The 13624-nt window shown below is 38.0% G+C and overlaps 1 protein-coding gene across 1 annotated transcript; it reads right to left on the reverse strand.

Moving 5' to 3' along the window:
• Positions 1 to 872: 872 nt before the first annotated feature.
• LOC110783529 (uncharacterized) lies at positions 873 to 1583 on the reverse strand. Its single transcript, XM_056839186.1, has one exon. The coding sequence runs from the start codon at positions 1581 to 1583 to the stop codon at positions 873 to 875; it is 711 nt and encodes a 236-aa protein (XP_056695164.1).
• Positions 1584 to 13624: the final 12041 nt, after the last annotated feature.

Consider the following 13624-nt stretch of genomic DNA (forward strand, 5'->3'; position numbering starts at 1 on the left):
ATGGAATTACTTCAACGGAAAGGAATTCTAGAATCATTCGACTTAGAGAAGATTGATCAATGCGAATCTTGTTTACTTGGAAAAATGACAAAGCAACCTTTCTCAAAAGTGGGAGAAAGAGCAAGCGAACTACTAGGGCTAATACATACGGACGTATGTGGGCCTATGAGTACGAAAGCTAGAGGTGAGTTCAGCTATTTTATAACGTTTACGGACGACTTCAGTAGATATGGCTATATTTACTTAATGAAGCACAAGTCTGAATCGTTTGAGAAATTCCGAGAATTTCAAAATTAAGTAGAGAATCAACATGGCAAGAAAATCAAAGCTCTAAGATCGGATCGAGGAGGTGAATATCTTAGCCACGAGTTTGATGACCATCTAAAAGAATGCGGTATTCTTTCCGAATTGACTGCTCCGGGGACACCTCAATGGAATGGAGTGTCGGAACAGAGAAACAGGACCTTACTCGATATGGTCAGGTCAATGATGGGTCAGGCCGAACTTCCTTTACAGTTCTGGGGACATGCGTTGCAAACTGCAGCACTCACACTGAATTGTGCTCCGTCAAAAGCTGTTTAAAAGACTCCATACGAATTATGGACTGGGAAACTTCCAAAGTTGTCTTTTCTGAAGATTTGGGGTTGCGAAGCATATGTCAAGCGATTTGGAGTTGCGAAGCATATGTCAAGTTGTCTTTTCTGAAGATTTGGAGTCCTAAAGACTTGTTCTTGTTCGGTTCGGGAGCAGCTAGGGAAGGCACGCTACAAAGTGTATGCATCTAAATTATGCTATATGATTATGTGTAAATAATATGTTTCCTGCCATTAAGGTTTTCCGCATGATTTATGTTTTGTCATATGTATCATAACCTAACAATGGGCATCCTCATTGATGTCCAAGACGACAAAATCAACGGGGATCACTAATCCGCCCACTCTCAAGAGTACATCCTGAATCTTGCCAATAGGGTACTTGACCGAACGGTCGGCAAGTTGCAATGTAATGTTGGTTGGGGCAAGATCACCAACTTCAAGCTTGGCGAACACCGAATAAGGCATTAGACTAACGCTAGCACCCAAATCACACAAGGCCTTGCTTATTTCAAGCTCCTTAATAGCACAAGGGATAGAAAAACTCCCCGGGTCTTTCAGTTTGGGTGGCATTTGGTTAAGAATAATAGCACTACAATTCTCGGTGAGGTTCACCGTCTCCTTTACGCCGCAATTCCGCTTCCCACTCAAGATTTTTTTAAGAAATCTTGAGTAGGTAGGCATTTGTTTCAACGCATCCGTAAAGGGGAGAGTGATATGCAATTTTCGAAGATTCTCAAGAAATTTTGAGAATTGCACATCTAACTTGTGCCTTATGAATCTTTGGGGATAGGGAAGTTTAGGAGTGGGGAGAGGTATAAGAGTTTCCTCTTTTTGTATAGGAGTGTCTCCCACATCATCGATGGGAGGCTCCTCTTCTACCACATCATTGTCGCTAGACTCAACGACTCCCTCTTGATCCTTCCCATTGGACTTAGGATCCTCATTGGCTCTAGGAACATCATCCAAAGTCTTCCCACTCCTTGTCATGATTGCATACACACTACTACAAAAATAGGTTTATAGAGCTGTTAAAATAGACTATATAAAGCGCCTCTAAGGCGCTCTCCAGCTCAATGCTTTATAAAGTTTATAAAACGGTTGGAAGAGGCGCTTTATATGTCAGATCATATATGACGTTGGTGTGAGAAAGGTGCTCTATATACCCTTCTTAAAATCAATTAATTAAGAAGGAATATAGAGCGCTTGCCATAGTTAACTGTTAAATAAGCATTAACATATATAACTGCCAAGGTAGATAGGCGCTTTATATGGTGCCCTGTTTCAATTAGCATAGAGAGCGCCTGTTACAGATAACTGTCATGTATTCCCTGCTTATTTTAAAAAAAATATATATTATAAAATTACCGTAATTTATAATAATATTATAAATTACGGTAATTTTATAATATATATTTTTTTGGTAATTTTTAATATTATATAAATATTTGGGAATACTATCATCACGCACCAAAAATAAATAGATACAATCGATCATATCCAATCAATCTACCAAAAGGCAACATATTTCATATACGAAGTATAAAATAAATTCATGTCCAAATCCTTTCATTCAATATTAAAATCTTATCATTCATTGACAAATAATCTATATAAGGTATAGTACAACCAAAAGAAAATTAAATACCTATCTAATGTCAAAAAAGAGAAAGTACAAAAATAGTTTGTTAACCAATATCATCTGTCGAGCTAGCCAAACTCACACATATAGATCATCATCTTCATCGTTAGTTGGCTGGTGATATCAGGTAACATATGAGATCCACCTATCCCTTAGCTCGTCAATCAGTTGTTGAGAATACGTGGGAGGAGCTTTGTTAAAATACTACAAGACAAGGTAAACATAAGTTAATATACATTTTGTAGACAGAATTTAGGAGCTAAGTGTACATCCTGTACAAGTACATTTCACTGCACAAATCTGAAATTAAGTGGCATGCATATGAATATTGAAATCTGCTGGACTATTACATCCTGTACAAGTACATTTACTGCACAAATCTGAAATTAAGTGGCATGCATATGAATAATGAAATTAAGTGGCTAACATGTTACAGTGCTTCCGTTTGGATGGTTCTGTCAGTATGGAGTAGTCAAGGTTAGAGGTGCTATGTAGAGCTTGCTGCAGCTGGTGTAGTGCTTCAGTTTCTAAAGTCAGCAGGTTTGGACTTCTCAGATCGGTATAGGCTCATTATGTGCACTCTTGAGCTGTTGTGGCTGTACTAAAGCGGTGGTGTTTGCGGGTGGTTTATTGGTGGTTCAGGTTTGGAGTTATTGTAGGATTTTGTTAGCAGCTACTTGTTGTATGTGTGTTCTTGCAGTATTGGTTACTTTGTTGCTGTAGTTGTCAGTTTAAACATTAAAGTCAACTGACCAATGTTGACTTTTGGAGGGTGTTAGTGTTGCTTCACTTGCTTGTGTAATACTGTTATCTTGTTTTGGTTGTTTTGATTTCAAATTGTAATGCATTTATACTCAGTTTTTTTAGTGATTTAGAACTTCTATGTTTCTATACTAAATAACAAGTTCCGTCCATCCACCATTTGGTTTCCTTTAGTTCCTATTTCTATACTAAATAACAAGTTCCTGTTTCTATACTAAATAACAAGCTAGTTCCTGTTAGTTATGCCAGAACGCGTACTACTCTGCTGCTGTAAACTAGCTGCTGTAAACTAGCTGCTGTAAAATCAGTTTGAAAGTGTGTGGCCGCCCATTCTTCCTTCATTCTCTGTTCTTCTTCAGTTTCATACGGTATTTGGATAGAAGTAAAGGGGAGGTAGCAGTATCAGAAGCCAAATCAGCCTAACATTTACACTCCCATAAACCTAACCAGCCTAACATTTAGACTCCCATAAGCCAAACCAGCCTAACCAGCCAAACCAGCCTAACATCTACTCCAGAATCAGCAGCAATCAGGTCACAAGTACATGTTTTAGGCTATGAAACTTAGGCAAATGGAGGCACGAACCATATCACTCAGAAGCTAGATTAAACAAACCAATGTAATTGAACATGCAGAAAATCAAACAGGACTGACAAAGAACTCAGATGAAATTATGGTGAACAAAATCCATTTGAGAGAAAACTGACCAATCATCACAAATCAAGCATGCAGCAGCAGAAGAAATACAACCAGCAGCTCAAAGACACAATCATGCAGCGGAAGAAATACCTTGTCAGGAATGATCATATGTCTCGACTCTATTGTCTCGATCATGTAGCGACATACATAATATCCACTATCCTTGGAGCCTAGAGGTTGACGAGGGCACTATTACGCAAGAAAGATTAAATCAATTAAGCACCTAATAACACAAATTATTAACGAACTATGTATAGTGTTACAAAATTGTAAATACCTCTATTTGTTTCCACATAATGAAAGGATTCGTCTTTATTTTCGTGATGTCCTTTCGGTGTACCTTGCTAAATTTGATGATTGCCCTAAGTAATTGTAAAAGGTTTAGTTAAGTAAATAAAAATACGACAGGAAGAATATATGACAAAGTAAGTAATTTAGCACATACCTGTTGATTATTGTTTTAGCAAATCTAGGAGGTTCAGTTTGTGCTCCAGACGGATCTAGCCATTGCATCAATGCAACCCATGGACAAATAACAACTAACATCCAATGCTGACTACACATATAAAACATAAGTAATTTCATATACTTTGGATTTTAGAGGTTGCTTTTGCACAATATTGATTTAAAAGTTAGTACAAGTATTTAAACAAATGACTTACTCTTCAATATAAGGCACGAAGAATAGTTGTTTTATGTTTTTTCCATCATTGCACGCAAAGACCCTAGCCAAATAGTCACATCGATCATCCTCTTTTTCCACATCTGTTAGCTGAGATAGATAAGTGCAGTCACAGAATCCATATAGCCCGGAGATACCTTGTGTTTTAACCATCTCACTCAGATGCCTTGCAAATTAAAAAACAATTAACATCATTTTTCAAAAAGCAAAATATACATTTACTTGAAATTCTAAAGGGTACAACACACTTACATCATTAAAATAGAAAAATGAGATGATCTTATCTCTCTTTGGAAGCACCAATCAAGCATGTCTTCATAATCAAGGTTAATACTTTGCTCATTTTGAAACACTCTAGCCGGGATTGTGAACGATTTGACTTCTCCGCTCTTTTTCATTCCAATAGCTACATCCTTGAAAACTTTAACCAAACTAGACGTCAACTTTAACCTATCTTCAGGAGTGATCGTATACCTCCGAGTGGATGATGATTGTGATGATGGCGAGCGTGGAGATGGTGACGTGAATTCCTTTGTGACTTTCTTATCAGCCTTATTATACAATAACACAAAACATATATGAAAGAGTATGTAAAATTATGGGCCGAATAAAATAAATATATATAGATAATTGTAAGATAAAACTCATAAAGTTTCAGTGATATACCTTCGTTATCGGAAAAACCAAATGTGCAGGCCAAATTAAAAATCCATTCCGGCCTTGACAAACGTATTTTGTTACCCCTTCGGGACATGGCAAAGGTGCACTTGAGTTGATATCTTCCTTAATACAAACTCGATAATGACCACTAGGCACGGGTTTAAAATGATTCATGACCACTTCCCCTTCCTTCCCAACATACACTGTTCCAATTGCAACTATTTCGACGCCTTGGCCATTCTCAATCGCCAAGGAACAAAAACTGTCAACACCCTAGTCATGGAGGCGCTCAATATTAATCAACACTTTAGAAGGAAAATATATCTTGAATTAACGAGAATAAACCAGAGAAAAGTATTAACGACAACAAACCAGAGAAAATCTTGAATTAGGGAGTTTCTGTCTGCATAATCAAGATTGGAGTGGGGGCTATCCATTTTGGTTCTAGTTCAGTTCTATATGCCAGTTTCTGTCTGCTTTTAGTGCTAAATGGAGATTCAATAGAACAGTGATAGTGTTGGGCCGACTAGGGAGTTACTGATATTTGCTTGTGGAGAATATTAGTTGGCATTCTTAGAAGTTGTATCAAGATCAACCTGTTTTGAATCTATTCAAGTATTGAAATAAGAAAAGTATATGTATAGTTTTACTGATCTGATTTTCTACTCTTTTCTCTAATACTTAATCATTTACTTCGTCTCTAATACTTAATCATTTACTTCTCAAACAAAAATTCACCAGACTCCCCTGTCAACTGTAAGACTTTCTATTATGTTGGATTTGTTTCTGAGCTTGAAGTTCTCTAATATTATCACAGTAATAGTTCAGACTTGAAGAGGTTTGAGCATATGTTGAAGGGCCTAATCACCATCTATTTTCTGAAGTAAAGGATGTTATTATACAGATTACCAGATTGGACTTGGTTTCTGATTACCAAGAAAGTTAATGAGCAGACCAGAGAAAGTTAATGAGCAGACCAGAGAAAGCGAATGAGCAGGTTCTGGTCTGGTCTATTACTGACAAACAAAAAAAAAGGAAATACCTGGGGAAATGGTTGATCATTCTTGACTTGTTCATTACAAAATATATACTCATCTTCAGCCACATTTCCTTCCTCAGGTTCAGGCCAAGCAACATGGTACGACTCAACTTGAATCTCTCGCTCTTGAACTTTTTTCTGTTTTGAGGCAAGCTGGAAGTGGGCACCTTGAATTCCTTGATCAGTTGTGTTTACTTGGTTGGGATCATGCACATATTCTTTCACAGGCTCATGGTATGTCTCAGTTTGAACTTCTAATTGTTGAGACTTATTTTGTTTCGAGGCAAGTTGGAAATGGGCACCTTGAAGTCCTTGTTCACTTGTACCTTCTTTATCAGAACGATGGCTAACTTGGTTGTGAATTGAAACACCAAATTGTTCCAATTGTTCTTGGTTGATCTGACCAACAGACATCAAGTAATTCAACAATAAAGTCTGAGTGTTTTTCAGAGTTACTACCTCTGATCTGACACCATTGAGTTCGGAACGCAATTGACTTGGTGGTGTTGGTTTGTTGTACCCAAAGTACTGCTTATTTGTAACACCCGATCCTACGCCCCTAACACTACCACCATGTTCAGGAGTCTTTAATGCTCTTGATAGGATATCATTTCGACCCGTGGCATCAATTTCTCCTTGGATTTGTTGAGCCTCTAATGCTTTCTGACATTAACAATAAGAAACCAAATAAAGTTAGCATTATTGTTATAAGAAAATGAGTTATTTAATTTAAATATAAACATATTCTCACAATTGCTTGAGCTATTTCCAAATCAATGGGATTGTCAAAGGTTGTCACACCATCTTCTTGTGTAGAGTGAGCTCTTATCCAAACCAAATGTCGAGGTATATCTTTGACTTGGACTCCTCGTTTATGAAGTTCATCAGCCTACCAATACATGATTATTAATGATAAAAATAAACATAATATAAGAGTCTTTTATTGTTAGGTTATTTGTGATCGATCGTTCTAAACTTACAATCTCTTCTTCGTAGTACACGTTGAAGGAAATAATGCCCTTGGTCCAAGTATGCATTCTATGTTAAGTCTAATAAATGCGGTTCAGTATTAATTAACAAGTTAATAATTCAGTGAGATCAAGTGAGCTGAATGCCTAGCTAGAGGCCGCTTCAGTTCAAGTGGAATTAATGATATTAATCCACAGCTTACTCTTGACTGAACCCGTAGGGTCACACAAATAGTACGTAAACGGATCAAGTATCTAATGGCATTAGATACTCTATCTATGGATATTCGGAATCGACGGATCTTGGTTTCAGTGGGAGCTGAGATCGTCACAAGCAAGAAATGAATACTCCGGAAACGATGATATTGCCGGAAACGGAAATATGGATCGTATCGGAAATATAAATATTATCCAAGTCGTAGATGTTGCCGGAAACGGAAACATGGTACGTATCGGAAAATATTATCGGAAATGGAAATATTGCCAGAATCGGAAATATTGCCGGAAACGGAAATATTGTCAGAATCGGAAATATTATCGGAATCGGAAAATAATTCCGGAATCGGAAATATTAAATACTGTTCGTATCGGAAATGAATTCCGGAACCGGGAATTTAATCGGAAGCGTATCGTACGAATTAGCATCGGACGAGGCCTGCCGGACGAAGGCCCAGCACGAAGCCGGGCCATCGCCCAGCAAGCCAAACGCGCGCCACAAGCCCAGCCAAGGCAGTGCCCAGGCCTACCGCAAGGCAGGCCCAGCGCGCGCCAAGGCCACGGCTGCGTGGGCCTCGCTGCGTGGGCTGCTGCTCGCACGCACGCGCATGGGCGGCCCTTGTGGCTGCCGTGTGTGTGTGTGTGAGTTTGTGTTCATGCATGATTCCTAAAACTATTAGAGTTAGTATATGATTAAATTCCTATTCCTAAAAGGATAAATTAATTAATTAGAGTTCTTGTAGGATTCTAAGTTTAATTAATTCGTGTCCTACTAGGATTACAATTCCCTTTCCATAACTCTATAAATACGTGCCTAGGGTCACATATTTTCAGAGATTAATTCAAGTATTCAAAGTGAGTTTTGAGAGAAAACTTCAGCCACATTCCTTGCTCAAAAGTGCGGAAAATTCTAGTACCTTAAGGGCGATTCTAGTTGGTCAATCTTAAGGCGGATCCGGACGTGCTGTGGACTATCTACGGAGGGACGACACTTGGAGTCCTAAAGACTTGTTCTTGTTCGGTTCGGGCGCAGCTAGGGAAGGCACATAACAAAGAGTATGCATCTAAATTATGCTATATGATTATGTGTAAATAATATGTATTCCTGGGTTAATGGTTGTTTCCGCATGATTTATGTAATATCATATGTATCATAACCTAACAGTGGTATCACGAGCCTCTTATTATTTTCATAATCTAAATTGCATGAACATGGTTAAATATTACAAATTTGCAAGAATTAAAAGGGGTGATTAATTTTCGTAATTGTTAATTAATTGCAAATTGCGTTTATTTAATTATACGTACGCAGTTTTTCGGCAGTTTCTTCGTTACTCATCTAAATCGAGTGATTTTTGTGTCAATTCCGCATGTAAAAGGCATTCTAAAATTTTGACAAAAATAATATTTTTCTGCCGAACCCAGAATTCTCAAATTCGAAGCCTAACTATGACTTTTCGAAGGTTTTAGTTTTTGGAATGCAAAATTTCGTAAATTTAAGATGTTAAATTAAGTATTTGCGATTCTTGTTGATAAATCTTGAATTTTTGATTGACCTACTGTATATGTTTAACAAGTTTGAATGCCTAGCCTTGTTAATTATGCAATCTAATTTGTAATTATGATTAATTTGTTGAAAATTAGAATAATTTAGAATTAATTTGATTTTCATAATTAATTATAATTTAATTAGAAACCTATGACTAAAAACCACCATAAAAATTGTAAATTTATAATAAATTTTAAATTTTTATGACCTAGACTTGAATCCATAATAATCGGAAATCAATTGGATAATAAATTTTCGATTTTTCGCCCTAAAATTATGAAATTAATATTATTTATTAATTTGTCATTAATTTTAAATATAAATTTTAAATTTTTATGCGATTCGTTCATATAACTTGCACGCACAAAGCAATGGACGCTTCGTGTTACCCTTAAGGGGTGTTGTATAGTGCGGGCATGCGACGACGAGCAAGGGAGCTCGTCGCCCGTGCGGCACGAATGCAATGAGCAAGGGCGTGGTGCACGAGCACAAGGCAGCAGCCCTGCCTTGTGTCGTGGGCCACGAGCTATGAACAAATGGGCATGGGCGAAAGGCAAGCCAAGGCAGTCGCGTGTGGGCAGCAAATGAGCTGCGCCACGACGCGCACTGCCTCGCGCAAGCGCGCGCAGCCTCGCGCGCAGCGAGCGCAAGCTCGCGTGCCACGAGCGCTGCGCCCAGCGTTGAACGCGCGCAATTGCTCGCGCACAGCGAGCGATGGCTCGCGCGCACAGTGAGCGATGGCTCGCGCGCACAGCGAGCAATGGCTCGCGCGCACAGCGAGCGATGGAGCACGTGCAGCGTGCGCTGGCGAGCGCGCACAGCGAGCGATGGCTCGCGTGCGTCGAGCGCTGGCACGCGCACAGCGAGCACCACAGCGTGCGATGGCTTGCGATGGAGATGCAGCAGCTATGCGACGAGCGCATGGGCTGCGCGCACATGGCCAGCAATGGCTGTGTGCGTGCGGCCCATGTGCGTGCAATGCGTAGGGTGTTTGCGTTGCGATTAGATCGTTTTGAATGTTTAATTTGAAATTTTTCAGTTTACGTAATTTTAATTAATTTTAAAATTAATAAATTAAATTATTTTCTTGGATTTTAATTTTGAATATTGTAATTATAATAAATTTTATTTATTCTAATTATTTTACTAAAATTAAAATCATGAATTAATTTAAATACGACTGAAATTAAATTAAACTTTTTGGATTCAATTATAAATTTATATGAGCTTTAAATTTTAATTAAATTTGTATGTTTCCGGTTAGACTTGAAATACATTTTTATGTTTAAAATTAGTAAAGCATATGAATTTATTGGGTTGAGTGGGAGCCCTTTTAGTCATAAAACTCTTGATTAGGTCTACAAATCCTTAAGGTTAAAACAACTTGATTAGAATTAATAAGGACTGAATAATTGGTAGATTATTGGTGCCCTTGATTAATTGCTGCAAATGTTTACGTGATGCATAATGTGTTTTACTAACCAGCTATGTGGGCCATTCATGATAATGAATGGGTGAATGGTATATATTGTATATGTACTGTTTTGCAGGTTATGAAGTGACTAGTATGGCCCAAATAGGATAGAAAATATGGTCTACGTACCATCAATTTGAATGTAATTGGTCTAAAGTACCAAAGTTATTTTTCAATTCAAATATGGTCTGCGTACCATCAAATAGTTGTAATTAGTTATAGCTTATCCTATTTGAAGAAAATGGTGCCTCCCACGGAGATTTTCAAAACGGACTTTGAAGTTAAAGTTTCAAGATGAAGTCGGGCCATACTAGATCACATTTATCTTATGCATGTTTAAGTTATTTATTGCTTTTAAATATGTCTTAAAATGCATGAGATCAAAAGCTTGATTATGTTGCATGATTAAGGATTTTAGTTCACTTAAAATCTAACCAACATAGTAAGAGCCTTAAGTTCCAAACTTAAAAATTGAGTTAAAAGGTGCCATGCCAAAATATACACTTGCTTGGATATCCTTTACATCAATCTAGTAATAGTTTTCGCTCAGCGAGGTATTACTTATTGGTCCTAAAGGGGCAAGGTACACAAATAATTGTGAGTACATGTTAGTTTTGGTGAAACTCAACGATATAAGTAAGGAGTCCTTTTATGTCGTGGCAAAATCGATAGGTTTACCTAATAAGTTCTTAGACGTACCTATCAACCAAGAATAGTTTCTAGACTATTAGCAAAAGGCTTTTGCTTACCTAAGATGTTCTAGGATTAAGTCGACAAACTGTGCTTAGTTCTTCAATGATTTTAGGATCTTGGAATCATTTTATTCACACCTGCCGGAACACATAACTTGAATAAAATGCTTAATAAACATTGAATTATGCATGTATGCTAGAATTTAAGTTTATTAAGAGAAACTGTGAATGGTTATTTATTTGTTTATTCTTTTCAATTGTAGTTTTTAATATGGCAAACAACAATCAAAACATCATCATGGGTTCTGAGCTTATGGTCAAGCTGAACCTGGCAAATTTTCTTGAATGGGAAGCTAAGCTAGTTGAAATAGTCAAACTCAATGGACTTGAGTATGTACTGTCACATCCCATGCCAAGCTACTATGCCAGAGACATGACCCCTGAGAGATTTTACGCCTGGGATGCGGATCTCAAAAAGGTTATGAGTCTCATGCTGAACAATATCCCTGATGATTGGGCTAAAAGGTTTGTAGCCTATGAACCTTTTACGCTCATCAAGAATCTGAGGGATATCTGTCGTGGAAGTACGGAGGACAGGGACCTGAACGTCCATGAGTTGATTGAATCAATGTCTGGTCTAAAGGTTAGTTCTCCCAACAGGTGTTATAGGATGGAGGTCCAAGAAACACATGTTCAGCTCCTTCGCACTAAACAGAGGGTAGGCGTCCCACTGAGGTTCCATGTGGATCTTATGTGTTCATACTTTGATCGCCTAAGTCTACTAGGAACACCAATAAGCGAAAGGATGGCAGTCTCTATCTTGCTCAATTCACTACACAGTGGGTTTGGTCGCTTCAAGCAACTATACCTAAGTGAACCAAGAGAAGAAACAGTTGCAGAATTTGTTCACCTTGTCAGAAAGGCTGAAATAATACTGGACTGTGAAGCCAAAGATTTACTCAAGGCTAGAAGGAGACCGTTCAAGAAAGGTGGAAAGTCCAAGGGCAATGCTAAATCAAAGCAGGACAAGTCCACATCAAGCTGTCTTTATTGTAATGGAATAGGCCATTACAAAAGAGAATGTCCAAAGCTAAAGGAAGATCAGAAGAACGGAACAGTCGTTCCATCTTCAGGTATTTTCGTTATAGACTGTATACTTGCTAATTCAACTTCTTGGGTATTAGATACAGGTTGTGGCTCACACTTATGTTCCAATCCACAGGGACTAAGAAGAAGTAGAAAGTTAAGCAAAGGTGAAGTCGACCTACGAGTGGGAAATGGAGCACGGATTGCTGCATTAGCTGTAGGAACTTACTATTTGTCGTTGCCCTCCGGGCTAGTTTTGGAACTGGAAGAATGTTTCCATGTTCCAAGTCTTACTAAAAACATCATTTCAGTTTCTTGCTTAGATGCTAAGGGATTTTCCTTTTTAATAAAAGACAATAGTTGTTCGTTTTATTTTAAAGAGATGTTTTATGGATCTGCTAGATTAGTCAATGGACTTTATTTATTAGATCACGACAAACAAGTATATAACATAAATACCAAAAAGGCCAAAAAGGATGATTCAGATCTCACCTATTTGTGGCATTGTCGATTAGGCCATATAAACTTGAAACGCTTAGAAAGACTTCAAAAGGAAGGAATTCTAGAACCATTTGACTTAGAGGATTATGGTAAATAAGAATCATGTTTACTTGGCAAAATGACAAAGCAACCTTTCTCTAAAGTTGGAGAAAGAGCAAATGAACTATTGGGTTTAATCTATACAGATGTATGTGGACCAATGAGTACAAATGCTAGAGGTGGTTTCAGCTACTTTATCACTTTCACTGATGACTTCAGTAGGTATGGTTATGTCTACCTAATGAAGCATAAGTCTGAATCCTTTGACAAATTCAAGGAATTTCAGAGTGAAGTAGAGAATCAATTAGGCAAGAAGATTAAGGCACTGCGGTCTGATAGAGGCGGTGAATATCTGAACTATGAATTTGATGACCATCTGAAAGAATGTGGAATTCTATCAGAATTGACTCCTCCTGGAACACCACAATGGAACGGTGTGTCGGAACGGAGGAACAGAACCTTGCTAGACATGGTCAGGTCAATGATGGGTCAGGCCGAACTTCCATTAGAATTTTGGGGACATGCACTAAATACAGCTGCACTCACTATAAATAGAGCTCCGTCTAAAGCTGTCGAAAAGACTCCATACGAATTATGGTTTGGAAAGCCTCCTAATGTGTCTTTTCTTAAGATTTGGGGATGTGAAGTACACGTCAAACGATTAATTTCAGACAAACTTCATCCAAAATCTGACAAATGTATCCTTATGGGCTATCCAAAGGAAACAAAGGGGTATTACTTCTACAATACATCTGAGAACAAAGTGTTTGTTGCTCGAGATGGTGTCTTTTTGGAGAAAGATCACATTTCCAAAATGACAAGTGGGAGAAAAGTAGACCTCGAAGAAATTCGAGTCGAACAACAAACTCTAGAGAATGCTCAAGATGACATTCAGGATGAAACTCAGAGATCTTTAGAAAAATCTGGTGAGAATCATGGTCAAACTAGAAATGTTACCCCGCGTAGATCGCAAAGATATAGATCTCAACCGGAAAGGTACTTAGGTATTTTGACGAATGAGA

Source organism: Spinacia oleracea, chromosome 3 (assembly GCF_020520425.1).
Source record: "Spinacia oleracea cultivar Varoflay chromosome 3, BTI_SOV_V1, whole genome shotgun sequence".
NCBI classification, from domain to species: domain Eukaryota; kingdom Viridiplantae; phylum Streptophyta; class Magnoliopsida; order Caryophyllales; family Amaranthaceae; genus Spinacia; species Spinacia oleracea.